Genomic DNA, 20023 nt, shown 5'->3' on the forward strand with positions numbered 1-20023 from the left:
ACACTGATTTTTAGACATGTCTGGGACAATGTTATGACACGTGAAATTATTTGATTTAGCTTGGGTACCACAATAGCAGATTATGTCATTCAGGAAGGTAGTGACTCGGGTATTTGTGGAAGCCACACCATTATGTTTTTTAGACATAACCACAGTCAATGGAAATGAAAAAGCCTTGAGATGTATTTTACTTTCTGCTCCCTGGTAAAAATTATTGAGAGTTTTCTCCACTGACTTCATTACACTCAGTGCTTAGTAATTCGTAGCACTGCTGTAGGTATAAATTATTTGTTTTGGCTTTTCAAATGTCAGGGTGTCATTGAGCCTAGTGACACTGAGCATAGTGAGTGTGACTTCTTATAGTCAGCTGTGAGAAGTAGTTGAGAGTCCAACTTAAGTTCTCTCTGGATCAACCATGCCTCTGCACATGAGCTTAAAAGAAATTTTTGTCTTCATTGAAGTAGGTAAAGGTGTGTTCTGTCTGTGGTATGATTTTGTAGCTGTGCCATCCAGCCCCGCCAGAATCATTAGCACCATAATGTTGTTCCCATTCTGTGGGACAGAGCTAATGAAGAATATGAGCAAAAGGATGTTTGTGCTATAATTGTGGCAATGTGCGATAGACCTGACTTTGGTTTAGGCTGTTTTGGGTGACACTAATGGAGAAATTGGCACAGAATGGAATTTAATGCTTTGGCTTTTGGCTTTTCAATCCAAGTAAGTAAGAGGAACGTTGCAGAGCCAGGCACTGTTATCAGTGGCCATCACAACCTGAACTTTCACTTTAATCTACCCTGAATGTTTGCATTCTGTCACTATATGGTGGCAGAATGAGCTTGCCTTATGTTATGGAGGACATCTGTGGCACAAGAGAGATTGGGACTCAGGTGTCTGAAGACATAAGACACTGACTTTTGTCCAGCCTTCCTGTTTGGCCCCTGGAGGATGGCACAGCTGTATGCAGCCACAGCCTGTGCATGTTCCTATTATGCAGCTGTGCTGAGAGCAAAAAGACTGGTTAAGAAGAGCTTTTCTTTCATGGATTTGAAGAAATGGAGGCTCAGTTCAGAAAATTAAATCTACCCTTTGGTATTGGTAAATGCATGGTATCACCAGATGATCATTGATCTTAAAGCTGCTTTCTCATACAGAACATGACTACATTTGAGTGCATGGCAGACTGGGGAAAGTGCCTTTGCGCTGTGTGTCCTTCAGCAACTACCATAATCACATCTGGAACAAGCTCAGTTGTGTGCATCTGGGAATTTTCCGTGGTCAAGGACAAAGTGAAATATCTGAACCTGAGACAGGTCAGTACTGTGGTTCTTCTGCTATAGAAACTCAATGAAAGCCAAAAGGTTTGTTTCTTTCTTTCATATGACTGGCAAAGGAAATACCTTTGGGTGAATCAAGAAGGCAGAAAAGAAACCAATCAGCAGTACCATGTGATAGCCTATTATCAGGACAGGCGCTGATAATATGCCTTATTCCCACAGTTTATATTTATGAAAATGGTTGTTTTTTATCCTGCCTTGGTAGCATTTCCAAAGTTTATTATGATCACAGAAACAGTGATGTTAAGGCATATGCTCTCCTCACTTGAAGTGCAGCCAGCCCTTGGATTACTTTCAAAAAACAGTATCACCTGGAAATGCTAATAGCTCTTTCTGGCCTGCTACAGCAATGGGCAGGATGTCCAAAACACCTTGCGAACTTAGCTGATGAAGATGAAGGCTCACCTAGGCAAAGTTCTTGGTTCTTTTCTCTCAAACTGAATTCAGAACATAAAAAGTTTATCATCAGTCACTTCATGAGATAGGGTTGCATCCAATAAGAATGGTATAGTTTGTGTCCTCATTGTCCAATGTCTTTAGTTGTTGTTGATTTAGAGCTCATCTATAGTCATCAAACAGTTGTGTAAATGCTATTTCATTTACAAAAGCAAATTTGCATACAAGGTTTGTGTGGTGCAGCTATGGTGAGTTCTCAGCTTACAAGTAAAACTAGTATATACCTCTGTTATAGCTGAAAGGCAACACAAGACCCTTTTTCCCGAAGAAATCAAGAGGCACAAAACACTACTACTTATTAGGTGAACTAATAAAGGGTTCCCTGATCATCAAGTTCTCACAGTGTTAGAAGCTTCTTCTGTTCATTTGCTCTGAAGAGATATTCGGATGGTATTTCAGTGCTTTCTGTAACCTGAGCCAAAACATATTTTGTTTTTCATTAAATGATGTGAATTTTCATTAAATCTCTGTTGGGATGCCAGAGAAGGGTTTAGGTCTTCATTTATCTGAAATTCTTGTGTGTTGAAATTAGGGGAGAAATTGTGTTTAGAGAAGTCTCTCTTCTGAGGTTTATGATATTTTCTGCTTGAGAAGCCAGAAATATGAGACGAGATCTTCAGTGATGACTTTTAACCAGCTGATTATTAATCCAAAGCAGGATATGGACGTAGAAATGGAAGAGATAGTAATAGAGAAAAGCATAAGCAGTAATCTTCATCAACATCAAGATGATACCAGTCAGGGGGTCAGTTTAGTTTCAGGCAACTGTTTGAAGAGGTTGTATTTTATCTCCAATATAACACCTTTTTAACAATCTAAAATCAGCTTTGCTCATGTGTTCCACTGTGATTAATCTGGTATTATCCAAAGTCCACAAAGTGGCATGAGATCATTCGATGACAAATACTGTATCTTTCCTTCTTTTTGCTAGCAGAGGCTTTTTTTGATGACCATCTGGCATAGATGTAAATTTGAACTATGGCTCTATATGTCTTTTAGTGAATTACTTGCTGCTTTCATGTAATTCACTGTTTTGTGGTGGCTGCTTTTTCTGCTGAACAAAAAATTTGTATCCTCTTTCCTGAGAGAGTGAGTTTTGCTTAAGTAAAGCTGATGTGCTATAAAGTGGATGGTATTCACTTATCAGTTGTCTCATGGGATTGGCACATTCCGGTATGGAATGTAGTAAAGTACAAAAACTACATTTCAGCAGAAAAAAAAGACATTTCCCCCCCCCCTTTTTTTTTTTTTAACGGGGGCTGCTTACACAGTTTTGTGGAATACTAAAGATTGAGCATAATAGCCTCAGTATCGATCCATGCGATTTACCGGTCCCCTCAGTGTTCATGAGGAGAGCAATATGTGCAATTCAGACCCCAGAATTTCTGAGCCAAATGAAACACTAGAGTGGGAGAAACATCCAGGCAAGATGTGCTGTCTGCCACACAGACCTCTCAGGGACGTGTTGAACGTAGCTGTGAAGTGTCTGTGTCCATGTCAGCCAGTTCAGTTGGATGGTCAAACTTGGTTTAAGTTTTCGTGGACTGAGTATTCCTGCAGTGAACCTGGTCTCTTTCTGTCTTCTGTTATTTGTGAATTACCTCCGGAAATAGGCCTCACAGCTCTTTCTGCAGATATGCTGCAGGACATTTCCCACTAAGGGAAAACCTGAGCAATAATGAGAAAATGGTAGGGAGCTGGAAGCATGCAGCAGTTTTTGCATTAATATGCATTGAGACATTGGTGGATTGAAGCAGGGATTATAATTGGGCTCAGGTCTAGCCCTCTGCTCCACACTCAACTTTTATTTAAAGGACTTCACTGCCAGGTAGGATCTTACTGGCTTAAAAAAAAAAAAAACAACCCCCCCCCCCCCCCCCCCCCAAAAAAAAAAGGCAGTTTAATTAAAATCTGTGCAGGAGCTTAGCTTGACTTAGCAGTTTGGATGCTGTCACAGTGGGTATGTTTTCTTTCATGCTTTGGAAGAAGGAAGGGAAATTTGAAGCCCTTGAACCTGCCTTGTCCCAGCTCTTTTTTCAAAGGTCTTGTGCAGTTCTTGAGCACAGGCACTGGGTTATGCCCTGTCCTTTGTAAAATGACTGTTCTAAAGCCAGTCCAAAAATCCCATTTTGTGCCAGGATTTTTAGTCAACAGGTCTTGCAAGTAGAATAAATCACAAGCTGAAATTCATCCCTTACAGTTGCAGTTTGCCTCCAGTAGTGCATAGCCTGCTGCAGCTCACCTTCTGCACCACTGGACTGTTTGAATGTTGTCCTAGTAACCTTGGCAAGTGGCAGCATATGTTAGCCAGCAGGATTTCAGTCTCACAGTCACAGGCTGGAAAAGAGTGAGAGATGTGTTTGCAAAAACCATTTGGGACATGTGGCTCTTCTGCTCCATGCTGAACTGAGATAGACCCTGAAGATGTGCTAATTATGTCATGTAGAGAAAGACAGCGGGGAATATGCATTTACTGTTAAAACAAACATTGAAACTGGTGAGTCTGAGTTTTCACAGTAAGGCAGCTAAAAACTGAGAACTGAAAAGGTTTTTAGGAGAGCCATGAAGGACTTTTTCTCTGTTGCCCTACAGGCTTTACTGTCATTGGTGGTTATGCAGCAGAAATGTATACAAAGATAAAGACTGAGAAGGTCACTGAAATACATCCTGATAAGTTTTATTTCAAAATGTTTATTAAGTATTGAGAAATAGTAATTTCCAAGCATAAATTTTACTTAAAACTGTATGGACTTAAGTAAAAACGGTGTGTTATTGCTGAGGGCAAAGCACTGTTGTAGTCTCAAAAGTACACCAAGGGCCCTGAGTTACTGTGCAAGTCATATAATCTCTTGAAACCTCAACTTTTTTCAACCACAAGTTAAGGGCATTGGTATTTCCACTCATACCCTTTCCAATTCTCCAAAGAATGACTAAGTTTCTTGCTCTTACTAAGCAAATTACAGTAGGGCTGTGGTTCCCTAGTAAATCAGCCAGCCTCTAGTGTGGTTTATTGGTTGCTTTTTCCCCACCAGGCTTTGTATGGGCACACTCAGGCAGTGACCTGCCTTGCTGCATCTGTGACCTACAACATCTTTGTGAGTGGATCTGATGACAGAACCTGCATCATTTGGGACCTGAACCAGCTGATGTACATAAACCAGCTTCCTGCCCACAGGGCAAGACTGTGTTCTGTTGCCATCAACAATTCAACAGTAAGATCTTCATTTATCATCTTTCTTCTGATGCATCCATGAACATTTCATGATAATTTAATGGGTGCTCTTCCCAACATAAAAACATCCTGAGAGTCTGATGCATTGATTTTTTTTTTATTTCTACAGAGATTGCTAATAGTGTTCTTAATGATGAGATGCGAGCACTAAAAGCAACATCTTAGACTGAGTAGCTAAGTAGAAGCATCTTTGGATGGGTAGATAGCAGGATTAAACAACTTTTAGTTTACAGAGCATGAAGTATTACCCTAGCAGCTCCTGGATTTGGCTCACCCATAACCTTATTGCCTCCGTTATTTCACTAATTTCTCCTGACATTCATGCAGCAGAGCCATGTCAGCTGAGACATGTTAAACCTCAGTCTGACGCCTCAGCTAACAACTACCTTACACCTGCGTGGTGACAATGTTGACTTTTTGCTTTCTCATCTACTCTCAGGTTAAGGGGGAGCACTTGATAGCAATGGGTGTAAGTCTGTTGTGGTCTCTCTTGTCAGAATCGCATGCTTGTTGATAGGAAATTTTTCTGTACTGTATTTTGCTGTAACCACTCGAATTTTTTTTCCAACCATCTACCTCCTAAAAATGTTGCTTGCACATTTGTATTTTCTCTCTGTTAATATACTAGAGCAGGGTTCCAGGTTCTCAGACAAGTCGAGGTTGGATCCAGTAGTGGAGCTTGTATCAAGAGAGGCAAAATTGAGTTTATAGCAGCTAGAAACCAGGCAGACATTCTCTATTTAGTCTGTGCCAAAACAGTCATCTTTTATTTGAGTTTTATTAATCATACAGTCTGATGGTTAATAATTGCAGTTGGGGGAGAATTATGTAGTCTGTCCAGTGCCAGCTCAGCTCCCAGCCCTGGGGTTCCTGGTTAGTGTAAAATGTCCAGTGCAGCAGGCCAGTTCAGAATACTTCAATGGTGCCTTATGAAGTCAGCTGAAGCAGTGCCAAGCATTCAAAACTGAGGAGGCGGCTGGTACAGAGCATGGACTTGAGACCCAAAAAGGGTGGAGTCCTCTCCTTTCTAGGTACCAGCCCACCCTTGACATTAGCTTTTTTAGTTGTAGCTCCTCTTCTGGAGCTGTCTGAAACAGAGATTGTCTGTGCCAGGAACAGTATGGTAATTGATCCAAGTGTAGTTCTCCAGCTTGTGGGGTGTAAATGATTAAACTGATTGGACACTAGTCTGCAGAAAGGTTCATTTAAAAGAGGAAAAGCCTTAGGAAAATATGACTGAAACCTCAAGGAAAAAGGATGAAGGGGTCCATATGCTGTGGATGAAGAAATTCATTTTGATGTTAGCAGAACAGAATGCTAAATTCTGAAATGTGTTTTTGTTTAAATTTTAATTTTTAAAATGTTTCCATTGTGCTAAATTAAATATTTTGATTGACATGAAATTACATGTTCAGCAACAAGTTTTTTTTCCTAGAAAATTCAGAGCAATTTGAAGCAAAGCTTTGAAGGAAGCAGATCTCTGAACCACATACATTTCTGTGAAATAAGAACACCAAGTCTTGTATGTGATTGTTGATTTTTATATTAGAGCATGTAGAAGCTGCATTTATAGATCCAAATCTCATGCTGTTTGTATCACATAGATACAAAATAAAATCACTGTCCCCAAAACTTTATGAGCTAAGGAGGATTGTAAAAGCTTGCTGTAACTAATGATTTCAGTTAGTTTTAAACCCCTGGTCTAGACCTGAAAAACACTGCAGATCATTACCGAATGCCTGGACATTATGTGCTCACATGCAGATAAGGTAGCTAAAATTTAATCTCTTTAACTATTGGCAACTCTGTTTCAAATGTGCTATTTCTATTTTATCTTCAGAATTCTGCCTCGCAGTATGAAGAGCCCAAATCAGACAGGGGTGAAGTATGGTGTTAGTTGATCTTATCCAGATGCATGCTGCTAATTTAAGGGCACAGTGGCCTTTGCCAGAATCAGATGACTTTGCTGATGGTGTTCTATTTAGCTGGCTCTTAGCATGCTTCAAGGATGGAAAGGTTAGGTGGAATTTCAGTTAGTAACTTGATCAAAATGCACTTTTGAAAAAAACATTTAAAATTGCATCATTGTCTCATGTTTCTTGCCCCTAAGGGATTACCTTTGTATCTGCTCCTTACGCATGCCTCTGACATGTAAGACTGCAACCTGTATGGAAGGGAGAGGACAGGACATACTCGCTTGCAAAGGATGTTCTCTGCATCAGAAATGCGTATCACTGAATGCTGAGCTGGTCATTGGTCAAATGCAAAACACAGTTTAAAAATGCGATGACATTAAACTCCCTGTGAGGGGCAGAGGAGGATTGTGAAATCGCCAAAGGCTTCTCAGTGAAGCAGGTGAACATCATGTCCTTCCGTAAGAGAATGCCTATTTGTAAAATTTAAGAGCACTTGTCCTGGCCCATTGCCTGTGCACAGTCCCTGTCAGTACGTCAGTCTGACAGTCTCCTCTTTCACTAAAAGCCTGATTTTCTGGAAAATAGAAAGGGAAGGTTTAAATAAATGTTTTCATTTAAAAATGTAAGAAACCCTCTGCATTATTTTGCTAAATCTGAGAAAGTTGTTTTGGATTTCTACAATACAAAAATGTCAGCATTTTTCATGAGAAAAAAAGTAACATTTTTATTTCTCTGGTTTGCATCATCTGCCCAGAAGCAAAACAAAGGTCAGAATTTAAGTCAGACCAGCACTGCAATTTATAACCAGCATTTAAGAGTTGTGAGGAGGATGAGTGTAGGATTTTGAGACATTGCCTCTTGCTTTGTTACAGGGTGATATTCTCTCTTGTGCTGGATCTTACCTATACTTATGGACAGTCAATGGCCAGCTTCTCACAAGCATTAACACCACATGCAGCCCCAAATGCCATATTGTTTGCTGCTGCTTTGCTGAAGTGATGGATTGGGACATACATAGCGTCATCATCACAGGAAACACGGATGGAGTAGTGAGGGTAAGTAGATGGGAGAGAGGAAAGGGAATGCTGATTCACTGTAGAACAGAGGCAGGATTTTGCACCCTAAATGGAAGTACAGAGCTACTAAAAGCCCATGTCACTTTCTTAACAGGGCAGCACAGGGCAGAAGCTGAGAATCAAAGTGAAATGTTGCTTCCTACCAGCTTTTATCCTCCTGAATTGAGGAGTCTTTGCCATACAGGAAGAGTTTTGAAAATGTGCTTTTCATTCTGGTGTGGTTTTGAAAGAAAGAATTATATCATCCATAGGAAATATATTTGAGCCTGGTTTCTGAGGCTTGATTCACAGCTCAGCTTATTAAGTCATACTTTCTCAGGAGCAGGATTCACTGCTAGTTCTACCTCCAGTCTGGTGGGAGAGCTTCCTGGGTTACACCAGGTCCCTGCATACATTTCTCTAGTGCCACACCCTGCAACACAGTGGCAGAAGGATTGATGACTGAGAAATCCAATTCTGATGTTAGAAGTCCATTTTCAACCCCTTGCTGGGAAGCAGGCAGCTGCTTCTCTCTCTTGTTGCATTGTTATAATCCATGCTTTTCCACTTCTACCTGCTTGCTGGCACAGCTGTGGAAGACTGAATACACCAGTAACCCACACCAAGCTGCTGGACTGGGACCACAGAAAAGCACAGTGGAAGAGCGTGATAACACAGGTATGAGCACAGGGTGAGCTCTAAACTCCAGTGTCACTATGCACTGCAGGCCTTGTTTGGGAGGAAGAAGAGGTGGTGTGAGCACAGTAGTGTGAAGGAGAGATGGTGCAAGTTACTGGTGCAATGTTGCTGGAACCACGGCGGAAGTAGTGGGTAGCTGCTGCCCTACCTTAGAACACCCCTGAGCCACCAGTTTTATAGGCACATCTTGCCTGGATGAAGTTAAAAGCTTCTTCATAGGCTCTGTCATGGGTTCTGTTAAGCTTAACAGACCACCTTTCTGCATAAACCCATGAAACTAATCAATTATTCTGGCTCCAAAAAGCCCATTCCCTTGGCACCTCTGCTGATGGCCTGTACTTGAGTGTCCTGGAATAATGTTAGAAAGGACACTGCCAGATCCTGCCCTGGGATGAAACATGGAATTTTGTTGTCTTTGCCACCTTAAATGAGGTCAGAGGCCCTTCAAACTGTTTGGAGGCCAGCAGCAGCTGAGCCTGGTTTCTGTTAGCATGGAGCTGTTTATTCAAGACCATGCCAAGGTAAAGCTGATACACTGGAGTTCTCACAGAGCTGAGGTTAATAAGATGATGGGGCTGCGGTGCTGACTGGTATTAAAAATAACTTGAGCTCGCTTCTCTGTTCTAACAAATAGAGGAGCTGAAATCTGCCAGGGAGCTTTAAAGGCACATCCTAAATAGCACAGCTTGCTTCTCTTCACAGCACGTTTTAGAAGAGAAAGGAACTGTGGTGTTATCATGTATAATTTACACCACTTATTTGCTATGATCCTCATTACAGACAATCTCTATTACTTCAATTTTAGGCACACAATTTGCATAAATATAGTGATACAGATGTAGCATCTGCATAAAAAGATATTATACAGTAATTGGGCATTACCACTGAGATCTTCACAAGCACACTGTTCATGGAACTTGGAATCTACATTACTTAGATTGCTATATGAAAATATTTATACATACAGAGGCATATTGGAAATGCCAGACCAGGTGCCCATCCTACATTTTGTCATGTCTCAGAGTAGTTAGAGCCACATGCTTCTGCAGAAGGTGCAAGAACACCAGAGATGCCAGATGTGATGTTCATCTGGCTGCAATAGCTACGTGTTTGGTTTCATTGTGGTCTCTAATCAGAGGTTGCTGTAAGTCAAAGCTAAAGACTTCACATTCCTTCCAAAATCCTTGTCGTATTCTGTAGGTATTTTGCAGATTCTTTTTACATGTAGGAGCGTCCCATTTGTTTTAAGAATTTCCTAAACTGTTGTCCATAACTTCCTGTGGCAGATGTTTCCATGTCCTGTGTACTCAGGTACAACTGCTTAACTGCTTACGCATGTCTTTGATTGATTTGGGCTATTTGAAAAATTTATACCTTAAACAGTTTTCTAAATGAGGACTTAAAAGCTGCCCATGGGAGCACAGCAGAATACTCCCGTTTGTGCCTTTTTCAGAGAGGACCATAGAAGACATGCACTGAGTGCAGGCATCTGTTGATATGTAGACACACACATCTGTTCGTACATGAGCAATGTGTGTTCTCAGATGCATACAGCAACAGCATTCTTTATTAGAGTGGAGAGGTGTAATCAAAGCAGTGACATGTTCTCTTTAACTATTCAGATGACTTCAGGATTATTTTAAGTGGCCAAATAGTCCCAGATTTCATTATATGCATTAAAGAAAATAAAATCAATACAAACCACAATCATTAAAAAGACTAAAGTAACTATGATTATGTTAGGGGGGTGTGTGTATGCATGTATGTGTGTGTATGTGAAATGTTCTCAGCATTTAATTATTGGTTCTGTTATGAGCAGATTTAGATAAGTTGATAATACCAGGGCTTTATGTAATTTCTTTTTACTAGGCAATTATGGGCTGTATTATATCCTGGCAGCAAGGTATTGTGGGGCATCTTATTAAGCATAGAGCCAGTGAAAACTGATGAACAATTTTGCTGAACTAGGCATGCAATTTAGAAAGCAATAATACACAAATCCAATTTAGTACACAGTTGATACAGCCGCACGTCAGCACATGTAACTATCATAGCCACAAATTAAATTGGGATGGGCCTATTTTGCAACAGCACAGGCTGAGATTAAATATATTTGTTCTCAACTTAACAACTTGCTGACCGTAAATAATAACAATCCCATCCATGCTGCCCCCAGATACTTTCTAAATATTTATTTTTAAACCACACAACAGGTAACAAGTGTGGAAAACATTTTGTTCTCTGTCGGGAACTGCATCCCAGCCTTGCCTTGACTGGAAAACCAAGTAAGACCAGCCCAGCAGTGACCGCGCTGGCTGTATCCAGGTACTGTTCTTCACTTTACATTCCAGCCGGAGTCCAGCAGAGGGCACGGTGCTGGCCTTAAGGTCTCCACCGCTCTGCCCTAGATCCTCAGGGGTTTTGATTTTATTCTGAAGTTTCTAATACTGATGGGGTTTTGTGTTTGGGGGTTTGTTGTTGCAGGGTTATTTGTTGTTGTTTGTTTTGTTGTTTTTTTTTAAATCTCAGCCAAATCACTTTTAGCCAAACACAGTCATTCTGGGAGCTGATCAGGTAGGAGACAACCCAGGAGAAATAGCAGATTTCAGCCAGAATACTTGTAAAGATCTGTAGCTGCTACACTGTCTCTGCTCCATAGAAAAAACACTATCCTAGGAGTTGCTATTTCCTTAAAATGTAAATGGGAAGTTTTTGGCCAAAGGACAACTTTGTTGTTAAACAATTTGCACAGCCAGCAGTATTTAAGTTTACTCAATCCCCCTCCTGCAGTTTCATCTAGCTGTAATATTTGTTATCTCCTACTCCAAGATGTTATGATATACTGTAGAACAGTTGCTGTCTTTCTCTCCACAATTGTTGGCATTTTGATAGTTGCCAAAATTATTCCTATATTCTTCATTCTCAGCTTTACAACACTTAGTGATTGTGATGTTTATATGTACTGAAAGTGGGAAACTTGGAGGTGGGTTATTTTCATTACTGTTGGTGGCATTGCATGCAGCAGAGATTTCAGGGGGTGATGCTATGACATTATTTACTAACGAGTCTGAATTCTGAATCTGGCCAGCAGATTATTTAACATTCATAGAGTCTTAGAGAGGGGTAAGAGCTTCTGATCTGGCTAGATTGCCTGCAACTAACTCACTGAACTCCAGGAAAATTTGGATGCACTTCTAAGTTCAAACTTGGAAATACTTTATCTACTTACAGTTTTTTTCTACTCTGTATCATTACTCTTCAAATTTAATGTTAAACATAATCTACTCCTCTGAATGTTGCATCCTCCTAATAGCTACACATGCAGGAAAAAGGGTTGATCCCATTTGTATATTGTTCTTAAATCTTTTTCTCCTTTCTTTCTCAAGAAATTCCTCCAAGCTTCTAGTTGGTGATGACTGGGGAAGAGTCTGCTGCTGGTCTGTGGATGGGTAGGAAGAAATATCCAAGAACTCTTGATTTTTCAGCCTTCTGGATGGAGAGAAAATTACCCTTCAGAGCATGAAAGAATCAGAGAAACTGAAAGCCTATGGTTGGGGACTGAATCGCAAAGGACTGACTTTGTAGTGAAGTCTGATTGGAATTTTGGAGAATGGATTCCAAAATTGTGTGAGATACTGACAGACACATGGACAATGAGATTTTGCAGTATTTGTCCTAAGAAAGTTTTTGTATTTTAAATGTTATTTTAGATACAGAATGGCATAATACATTGCATTTCATAAATAATAGCTAGCAAATAAAACTGCTTTGATTATGCCAAAGAGCAATGTAGCTTTTAATAAAATTAACATTCTAATTTTAATACAATGAGATCAGAAAATCCTGGGGCTTCAAACAGATGTAAAGTGAGTTTGTTGCAGCATCTTTGTTCTTGCTAACATACAGGCACGTTAATATTTCCATTACAATATTCCTCCTTCCCTGCATGAAAATGTATGCATGCCTCCTGGAAAGCTATTTTGTTTGGAAAGTGAAGGTAGGAATTCCTAGGTTGATAGTAGTGGTTTTACCAAGCCTCATTGTGAACATGTGTTATGGTGCAATCTTTAGTTTCCTAATCTGTGACTTGTTCTTTTTCATAGCAAGCAAGGCAGGCAACATGCATGGAATGGGTGAAGATGAAGATCTGACACAGCTGGTCAGCATATTCTTTCATTCTCCTTCACTGCCTTCTTTCCTGGCCTTGTCCCAGTGTTCTCTGGAATATCAGTATATGAGACATACTTCAGGATTTACTTTCACGATCACCCTGCATGGTAGAAGCGGGTATTTGTAATATAAGAATGCTGAGGCCACAGTGTAATAAATTTAAGTGCCATTTGTGTTCCTAGTGGAAATGGAGAAAGTGTGAGAAATCAAGCTCCTCAACATTTTGTGAGAACTTGATGGAGCTAAACTGATAGCTTTATTTCCTTTCTGCCCTGCGCCTCCTTGACCTGGTAAAGAAATTGAGTATCTTGTCTTAAACACAGAAAGGCTGAGTAGCCACTTAGGCAGGGCAACTTCCTGAACACTATAAACTGGGTCAGGGCAGAGCCAGGAAGAACATGAAGGACATTATGGCCATGAAGGCCCTTGTGTTCATACCAGCAAACACACCCCCGGCAGACAATGCCAGGGTTGTTCCCTGATTTCCACTACACTGGAACTGCTCAGCCCTGCAGAAGCGAAGCACTGTGTGTGCTGCACTGGACTGCCAGAGAATGAAGAACTGCCATATGCCAAAGTCTTGGTGCTAGAGTCTTGCCAGCATCATTAGAAAGAATCTGTTTTTAACAGTCTTTCTTTAACTATACCATCAACATTCTTCTTCTTGTAGGACACTGATTTGTTCGTGACTCTTCTTTTGAATTATGTTGCTGAATGAGCAAGAATTCCTATGTCAAACAGCTTCCTTCCTTACACAGCGCGGCTATGTCCCTGCCCCAACCCACCCCAAAGCTTGGTCTAACCTCCACAGTGAGTGGGGTAATCGCCTGTGGAAAATGATGTAATTAGAGGCTAGCTTATGATGCTAGACACTCTAACCTGGAAGTCTGCATTATGTCTACACAGATGACCTGGCTGGTTATCCTTTCTAACCTCCAAGTACATGACTTGGTGACTCTAATACTATTTTTTCTGTGCTCAGTGAAACATACACTGAAAACAGGCCAAAACGCACCACTGTTCTTGCAAAGTAACCCTATGGAACAAAGGTGGACCATGCCCATCTTTCCTTTTCCTGAGGACTGTGAAAAGGTCAATTGTCATAGACTGCAGCAAAATTAAGTGCACTGCTTCTTTCTTCTTCCCTCTGCACATTCCACAAAAGTAAGCTGTGATTGGGATACATGGAGAGCAAGACTTGGACTCCTGTCAACTGTGAATACAGCTTTACTGAACCATGATAAAGCTGATTAACAGCCATGAAAGACACTCACTACCTGTGTTTTCATTTACCTACTAGGCATCTTGATAGCTTGTTAACTGTGTATCCTCCCTTAGCTATTTCATGCAGCCTGTCTTTGCCAACAGCAAATACTCCCTCTCCTAGAGCTGGTACTGGCACATACTTTGCAGCCTGGACAGTCACACTAATGACTCCAATGCTCTAGACATCATCCTGACTTTGGTGTAAGAAGAGGCGAGCTGTAAGCTAGCCATGCATGGATTTGACAGACTCATCTCCTTGTGCCTAAAGTCCATTCTTTTACACCCTCAAGAGAAGGATGAGGTACATAAGCTGTTGTTTTGGATCTCAGAAAGCAAATCCAGAGTGTACATGTGTGAATGGAAGTCAGAAGGTTAAGAATGAATGTCTTCCTGGGTCAAGCTTGTTCTAATGTTCAGGGAGTTGAAATTTGGGAGAATATAAAAGATGAATGGATAGAAATGGGTTGCAGTTTCCTCCTGGTGAAAATTCTGATAAGGAATGATTTTCTGTGCTTGGTTGAAAAAGTTTTGATTTCTTCTCTAGCTCTAGAGGATTCTTCCTCAGAGTCATAAGTCATGGAAAGAAATGCATATCATGAGTACCAAAAGAACCACTCCTTGCTTGAAGAGTTAAAGCATAAATGTAAGCATGTTGCATTCATCAATTTTCTTAGGTCTAATACCGCCAGTGTGTGTGACAGTGGCAGTGCTATCTGGCCATTTTTCTGCAGGCAAGTCTCCGTGACATGAAGGTTTTTCTGGAAATTTGTAATATATGATTGAGCAATTAGCTGAAACTAACCCTCTTACAAGCACATACTTCTGTGTATCTGGTAAATGACTGGCTGTCAGCTCCAGATGTGAGGTAGCTTTCACCCACACATAGTCAAGGCTTGGTGCTAGCTCAGTGGCAATGGTGGTGCCTGCTTGGTGGGTATCCTGATGTGATACTGATTCTCTAGTGGCCACATGGGAGGTAGGGGTGGCAGATCTAGAATATGCTTGACAAATTAAGCAAGTAGAGCAATTCTACATGTAGTACTTCGAGCACAACTTTATTTACTGCAAGTGGTACAACAACAACAGTGTTGTAGTTGTCTCAGAAACAACTTTTTCAATGGGTAAGTAGCTCAAGGTAAGAATTACTCTTAAAAGAAATCTAATTCCATTAGGATAAAATTATGGGAAAATGGCATAGGCTTAACTCCGCCCTTTAAGGAAACCAAGCACAATCTTTATGAGACTTTGAATATCAGTCTAATGTAACCAAAAACCCTAAAATGCATTAATTACATTTTTGGGGTTGTGACACAGTGCATCTTGCTTCCTTGTTTGGTCATAGAAATCTTACAAATGTTACAACCAGCACTAAGTACTATCTGATCTCTGTAGCTTTGTTTGCTAATAAACACTAGTGAAGCAATAGCTGCAGAGCTGCTTGTGCACTGCAGGGCCTTTGCATCCTCAGAAAAAGAATTTGCTCAAAGCTTTTTTTGAGAAATCTGTGCAAACCAACCTGGAACTCCCGCAGGCAGGTTTCCCCTGTGGTTGTCACCATGTGCTACTGTTCCCAACTCCTTTTCATACAGGGATCTCAAAGTTTGTTCCAAGACCATATTAATAAGATCATCTCATTCATGATTGCCTATGGCTGTGACAAGGGAATTCACAGTTGCAGAGCATCAGAGCTGGTGAGCAAACAAAAGCTATATTTTTATTGTGACAGTGGGACCATGTATGTTGTAAACAAGGGATTCCAGCAGTGTTATTGAAATAACCAGAGTTGCTGCCAGACTGTGAGGTAACTTAGCTGGGAAGGTGAAATCCTGTAACCTGGCATTTGTTGATTTGTGTAATGACTCAATTGCCACCTTGCTGTATGTAGCAGTCTGTAGAGTTTTTGGTGGCTGTCTGTTTGAAGCTTTGGGCAGCTCTTGGCTCTTCAGAGCCTTATTATGAACTGAATATATACTCTGTATTTGGGCTGGATATTTACAGGCCTTTCTGTGGCAGTGCTGGGACTGATAAGTGGGAGGAGGCCCACTAGAAATCTACTCAAGCAGGTCTAATTGTACCAAATAGAACAGCTCAGTAGAGTGGAAAATAGTCCTTATATATCTATCTGAAGAAGATAATGACCTTTTAAATAACAGAAGCAATTTTATTTCAATACCCCAATTACTCTGAACTCTCAAATGTCAAAGTGCCGAGCACTTTCAAAATAACTTAATCTAGACATTTATAGCATTTAGACAATGCTATTTTCTTATCTAACCTAATTATGGGTTGTACAGGAAATTGAAAAGCATCCCAATTAATGTTATTTTTTATAGTGATATAGGAGTGGCCTTTACCATTTGCTGGTGTCATGTACGTAACGATTTACTAATTTTGGCTTTTGACCTAGTTCCCTGGCAAATCAGAGCTCTTCTATCCTCTGGTTGCTTTCTGAGAGCAAGCAAGGAGGAAGTAAAGTTAGAAGTGGGTATAGCTATGTTTGCCTGAGGATTATGAAGGGCATGTGTCCTATGAGAGTAGAGTGCATGTGCAAGGCAGGACCATTTAAGGCATAGAGGTGCTATATAGAATAATAATGGCTGGCTGTCAATCTTGTTGATCCGATCTGATCTGAGTACTTAGGCCAGGATTCACCATTTGCTTGACTCTCACAGGACTAGTGCAGGGGAATGAGATTTGTAAAGCTGCTTAACTGGCAGCCTGAAAAATCCCTTCACAGATGCTGCTGAGCAGTTTCCCTCCTAGTTGCTATGCACAGCAGGCAGAATCAGAGGTGGAGGAAATGGTGTAGCACCACTGAGCAGTATCCAGTGATTCTTTGTTTGTTTTCATTGTAAAGGGAGGACACATGTCCAGTTACCATGTTTGAAAGTGATAACTGTTGCCCTGTATATTTTATGTGATGTCTTGGTCCTGTGCTGTGCTCTCCTCTGGTGTCAGGAGAGAACTGTTAGCAGTCAGAGAAGTTCCTGCAGGCCACCTCTTTCCTGAGGATAATCCAAAAGGATCAATGACTAATTTCTTACAGAAAGATATAGAGCTCTGTGTAGCCACTTTAACTGCTGTCAACTATGCCCAAGACTGTGCCAGCCCAGAACCAGAAGGCAAAAGCCCCCAGAGGTGTCCCTGTCTTGTGCAGCTCTGTGTACACACGCCTAATGTACCACTGTGTTCTGATCACTTCCTTATGATAAAATCTTGATGCAGACAAGATAGATAGGTAGGACTTTAACATGGCTTAACAATTTAAATCCAAAGGGAAGTTTGAGCTCATCACAACAGCTTGTATTCAAGAGGAGCACAGGGAACAGGCTTGCAGGGAGCTAAGAAGTCCCTTTCCCCAAAGTTTTTCCCTAGCCAGGACTAGAACCCAGGTGAGCTTGCCAGGGGAATCTATGCACATGACCTTCTGCTTTCCTGGTGTGAAGTGTAGGAGAGTCCCATATCCTGCACAGCAGGCAGAAATACAATTGCAGTGACCAGCCGTGCTACGTACTACAACAAAAAGCCGAGTGTGTCTCAGCTAGAGGCTCAAAAAGGGCTGCCAGAACATTTCTGACTGGAGTGGTTGAAGACTGAAAAGCCTCTTGTGGTATTTGCAAACAACCCAGCAACACCAGTGAGGAACAAGAGAGCTTTAACAAAATATGATGCCACGACAGTAGGATTCTTGCCCTACCTATTGCAATGTCATCAGTAGGGTACATTGCTTCAGTATTTAGCCTCTGAGTGGAAATGCTGGAATACGAAACGGCTGTGAAGTTTGCTTGGAAGAGCTGGGGCAGCCAGTGAGAGGTGTTGTTTGAGATCGACGTGTTGGAGCTATGGTGTATTTTGAGAAGTTGCTTCAGCAGTTTTCCTCTGTGGGTTCACTCAGAATGGGATCTGGGAAGCTAGCTCAGAACCCAACCTTTACCATACTCTGAATTTCCAGGGCCATTTTTTTCTGGAATAATTTGTTATACTTTTCCAATATTGGGAATCAATTGCCCTTTACAAGGGGAATTGAGGTTGTTAATTCTGTTTGCAAACTTCCCTCCCATAGAGCAGGCTGTTAAGAGAAAAGGTAGAAGTTCTGAAGAAAAGGCAAACAGATTCAGCCTGTATCCTAAGAAACATTCTGAATGATTAGGGCTGTGGGGACAGATGGTGAAGCAAGTATGGAACCTTATCACTGTAAGCTTCTAAAAAGAAGTCAAACTCTTTTTAGATCAACCTCTACCAGGTTCACTCAGGCTGAGTTGGTCCAATCTTGGGATGAAGAGCTAAACTAGCTGACTTCTCAAAATCTGTTCTATCCAGTGCCTTCCAACCAAGGCAGTAAAAAGGAGTCAAACCAAGTGGTGGAACAAAGCACACCAAGTGAATGAATTTCAGATTACTGCAGGAATTCAGAGGAGCAATTGCTCTGCAATGGAATTTAGGAATTTTATTATTTGACCTCACAGGTTAGACTGACGCCAAAAAGGATTTTTGCACCTTGAAGTCACTCACCAGATCTGTTGTGAAGAAGCCTTCAAAAAGCAGAATTTGACCTACAAATCAAACATCACAAGACCTCATCTGATCTGATTCTTGCTATGTCAGCAGAACTTGGCCAAACCCTGGCTAAAGACACAGGTTTACTGAACTTCTTAATGAAGAGAACCCCGCAATTATGTTACAGTTATACTAAAACAAATAATTTGCTTGTAATTACAGAGATAATGACATTCTGACCACACCTACCAATTAGAAAGTTGTAATAAAGAGTAATAAAACACCTTTTCTTCAACCCCCACACAGCCCACAACACTAATATGATTTACTCCTATTTGCTGATGGACGATTCTAGTCATAAAATTTAATGTGGAGGAACAAGGTGCATTTAACCAAAGCTGTAAACATCTCTAATTCTATTTAAAGCTATAGGGTGCAGTACATTAACATTTAACATTCTGATACTAAATCAGTGTGAAGCTTAATAGAGCTGTATTTGTTAAAATTTAAGCATTAGGCAATGTTTTAGCAATGACAAACCAAAGTAGTATGACTCGGCAGACTCCAACTGCTGCTTGGTAAGGTATTGAGAGTCTTCATGGGAGTTCCTGTCATAAAAGAGCAGTGGACCACATTCAGCTTTGCTGCTGTTCTGCTGAAGCCAGAGGGAGTTAGGCCAGAGATTAATTCAGCCTTTCAGTTCTTGTTATAAGGAACTAAATCAAACTTATTCTTCATTTCTCCTACAAATGAAATTTTCTTCTCCATAGTACTTCCACTGAGTTGTTTTGATACTTAAAGCTGTAAAATTAATTACAAGGTACAGGATGATGTTTTTCTTTCTCCAGTTATATGATCTGACATTATTAAAGCTGGGCGGACACTGCATGAAAAAAGGCATAGGAAATGTCTGCTCAGGAAGATGGGTGTACTCCTAAGAAATATTCCTGGCCTCCTTTCACTCAGCTGGTCTGTTGTCTTCCAGGTTTGTGCTGTCATCTGAAGCCAGTCACAGAAGGAAAATATTTTAAAATCATAGAATTTTTTGCAAAATAAAAAATTCGGTTCCTACCTATTGATATTTTCTAAGTGCTTGTTGTGGTTTAAACCCAGTCAGGCAGCTTGTTCACTCACTCTCCCTCCCCCCCGCCCTTGCCCTCGCCCTACTTCCAGAGGGACGGAGAGGAGAATCAAAAAGAATGCAACTCCCACAGGTTGAGATAAGAACAGTTTAGTAACTAAGGTATAACACAAACCACTGCTGCTACCACCAATAATGATAATGATAAAGGAAATAACAAGGGAAGAAAATACAACACCTCACCACCAGCCAATGGATAACTCGCCCCACCTCACCTACAGAGCACCAACCCATACATCCTCCAGCCCTGCAGTCCC

At 40.9% G+C, this 20023-nt stretch overlaps 1 protein-coding gene across 1 annotated transcript in view; it reads left to right on the top strand.

Annotated features, from left to right (window-relative positions):
• Positions 1-12474, top strand: part of WDFY4 (WDFY family member 4) — a 154667-nt gene extending 142193 nt beyond the window's left edge. Inside the window, exons 57-62 of the mRNA XM_062606841.1 lie at positions 1152-1310; positions 4823-5002; positions 7811-7993; positions 8584-8671; positions 10906-11017; positions 12079-12474. Of these exons, the coding sequence (XP_062462825.1) occupies positions 1152-1310; positions 4823-5002; positions 7811-7993; positions 8584-8671; positions 10906-11017; positions 12079-12145 (789 nt within the window). The 3' untranslated portion in view covers positions 12146-12474. The remainder of the gene's footprint in view (positions 1-1151; positions 1311-4822; positions 5003-7810; positions 7994-8583; positions 8672-10905; positions 11018-12078) is intronic.
• The last annotated feature ends 7549 nt before the right edge of the window (positions 12475-20023 follow it).

The sequence above is a fragment of the Pezoporus occidentalis genome, unplaced genomic scaffold, assembly GCF_034315485.1.
Source record: "Pezoporus occidentalis ecotype Australia unplaced genomic scaffold, CSIRO_AGI_Poc_V1 ctg98, whole genome shotgun sequence".
In the NCBI taxonomy this organism is placed as follows: domain Eukaryota; kingdom Metazoa; phylum Chordata; class Aves; order Psittaciformes; family Psittacidae; genus Pezoporus; species Pezoporus occidentalis.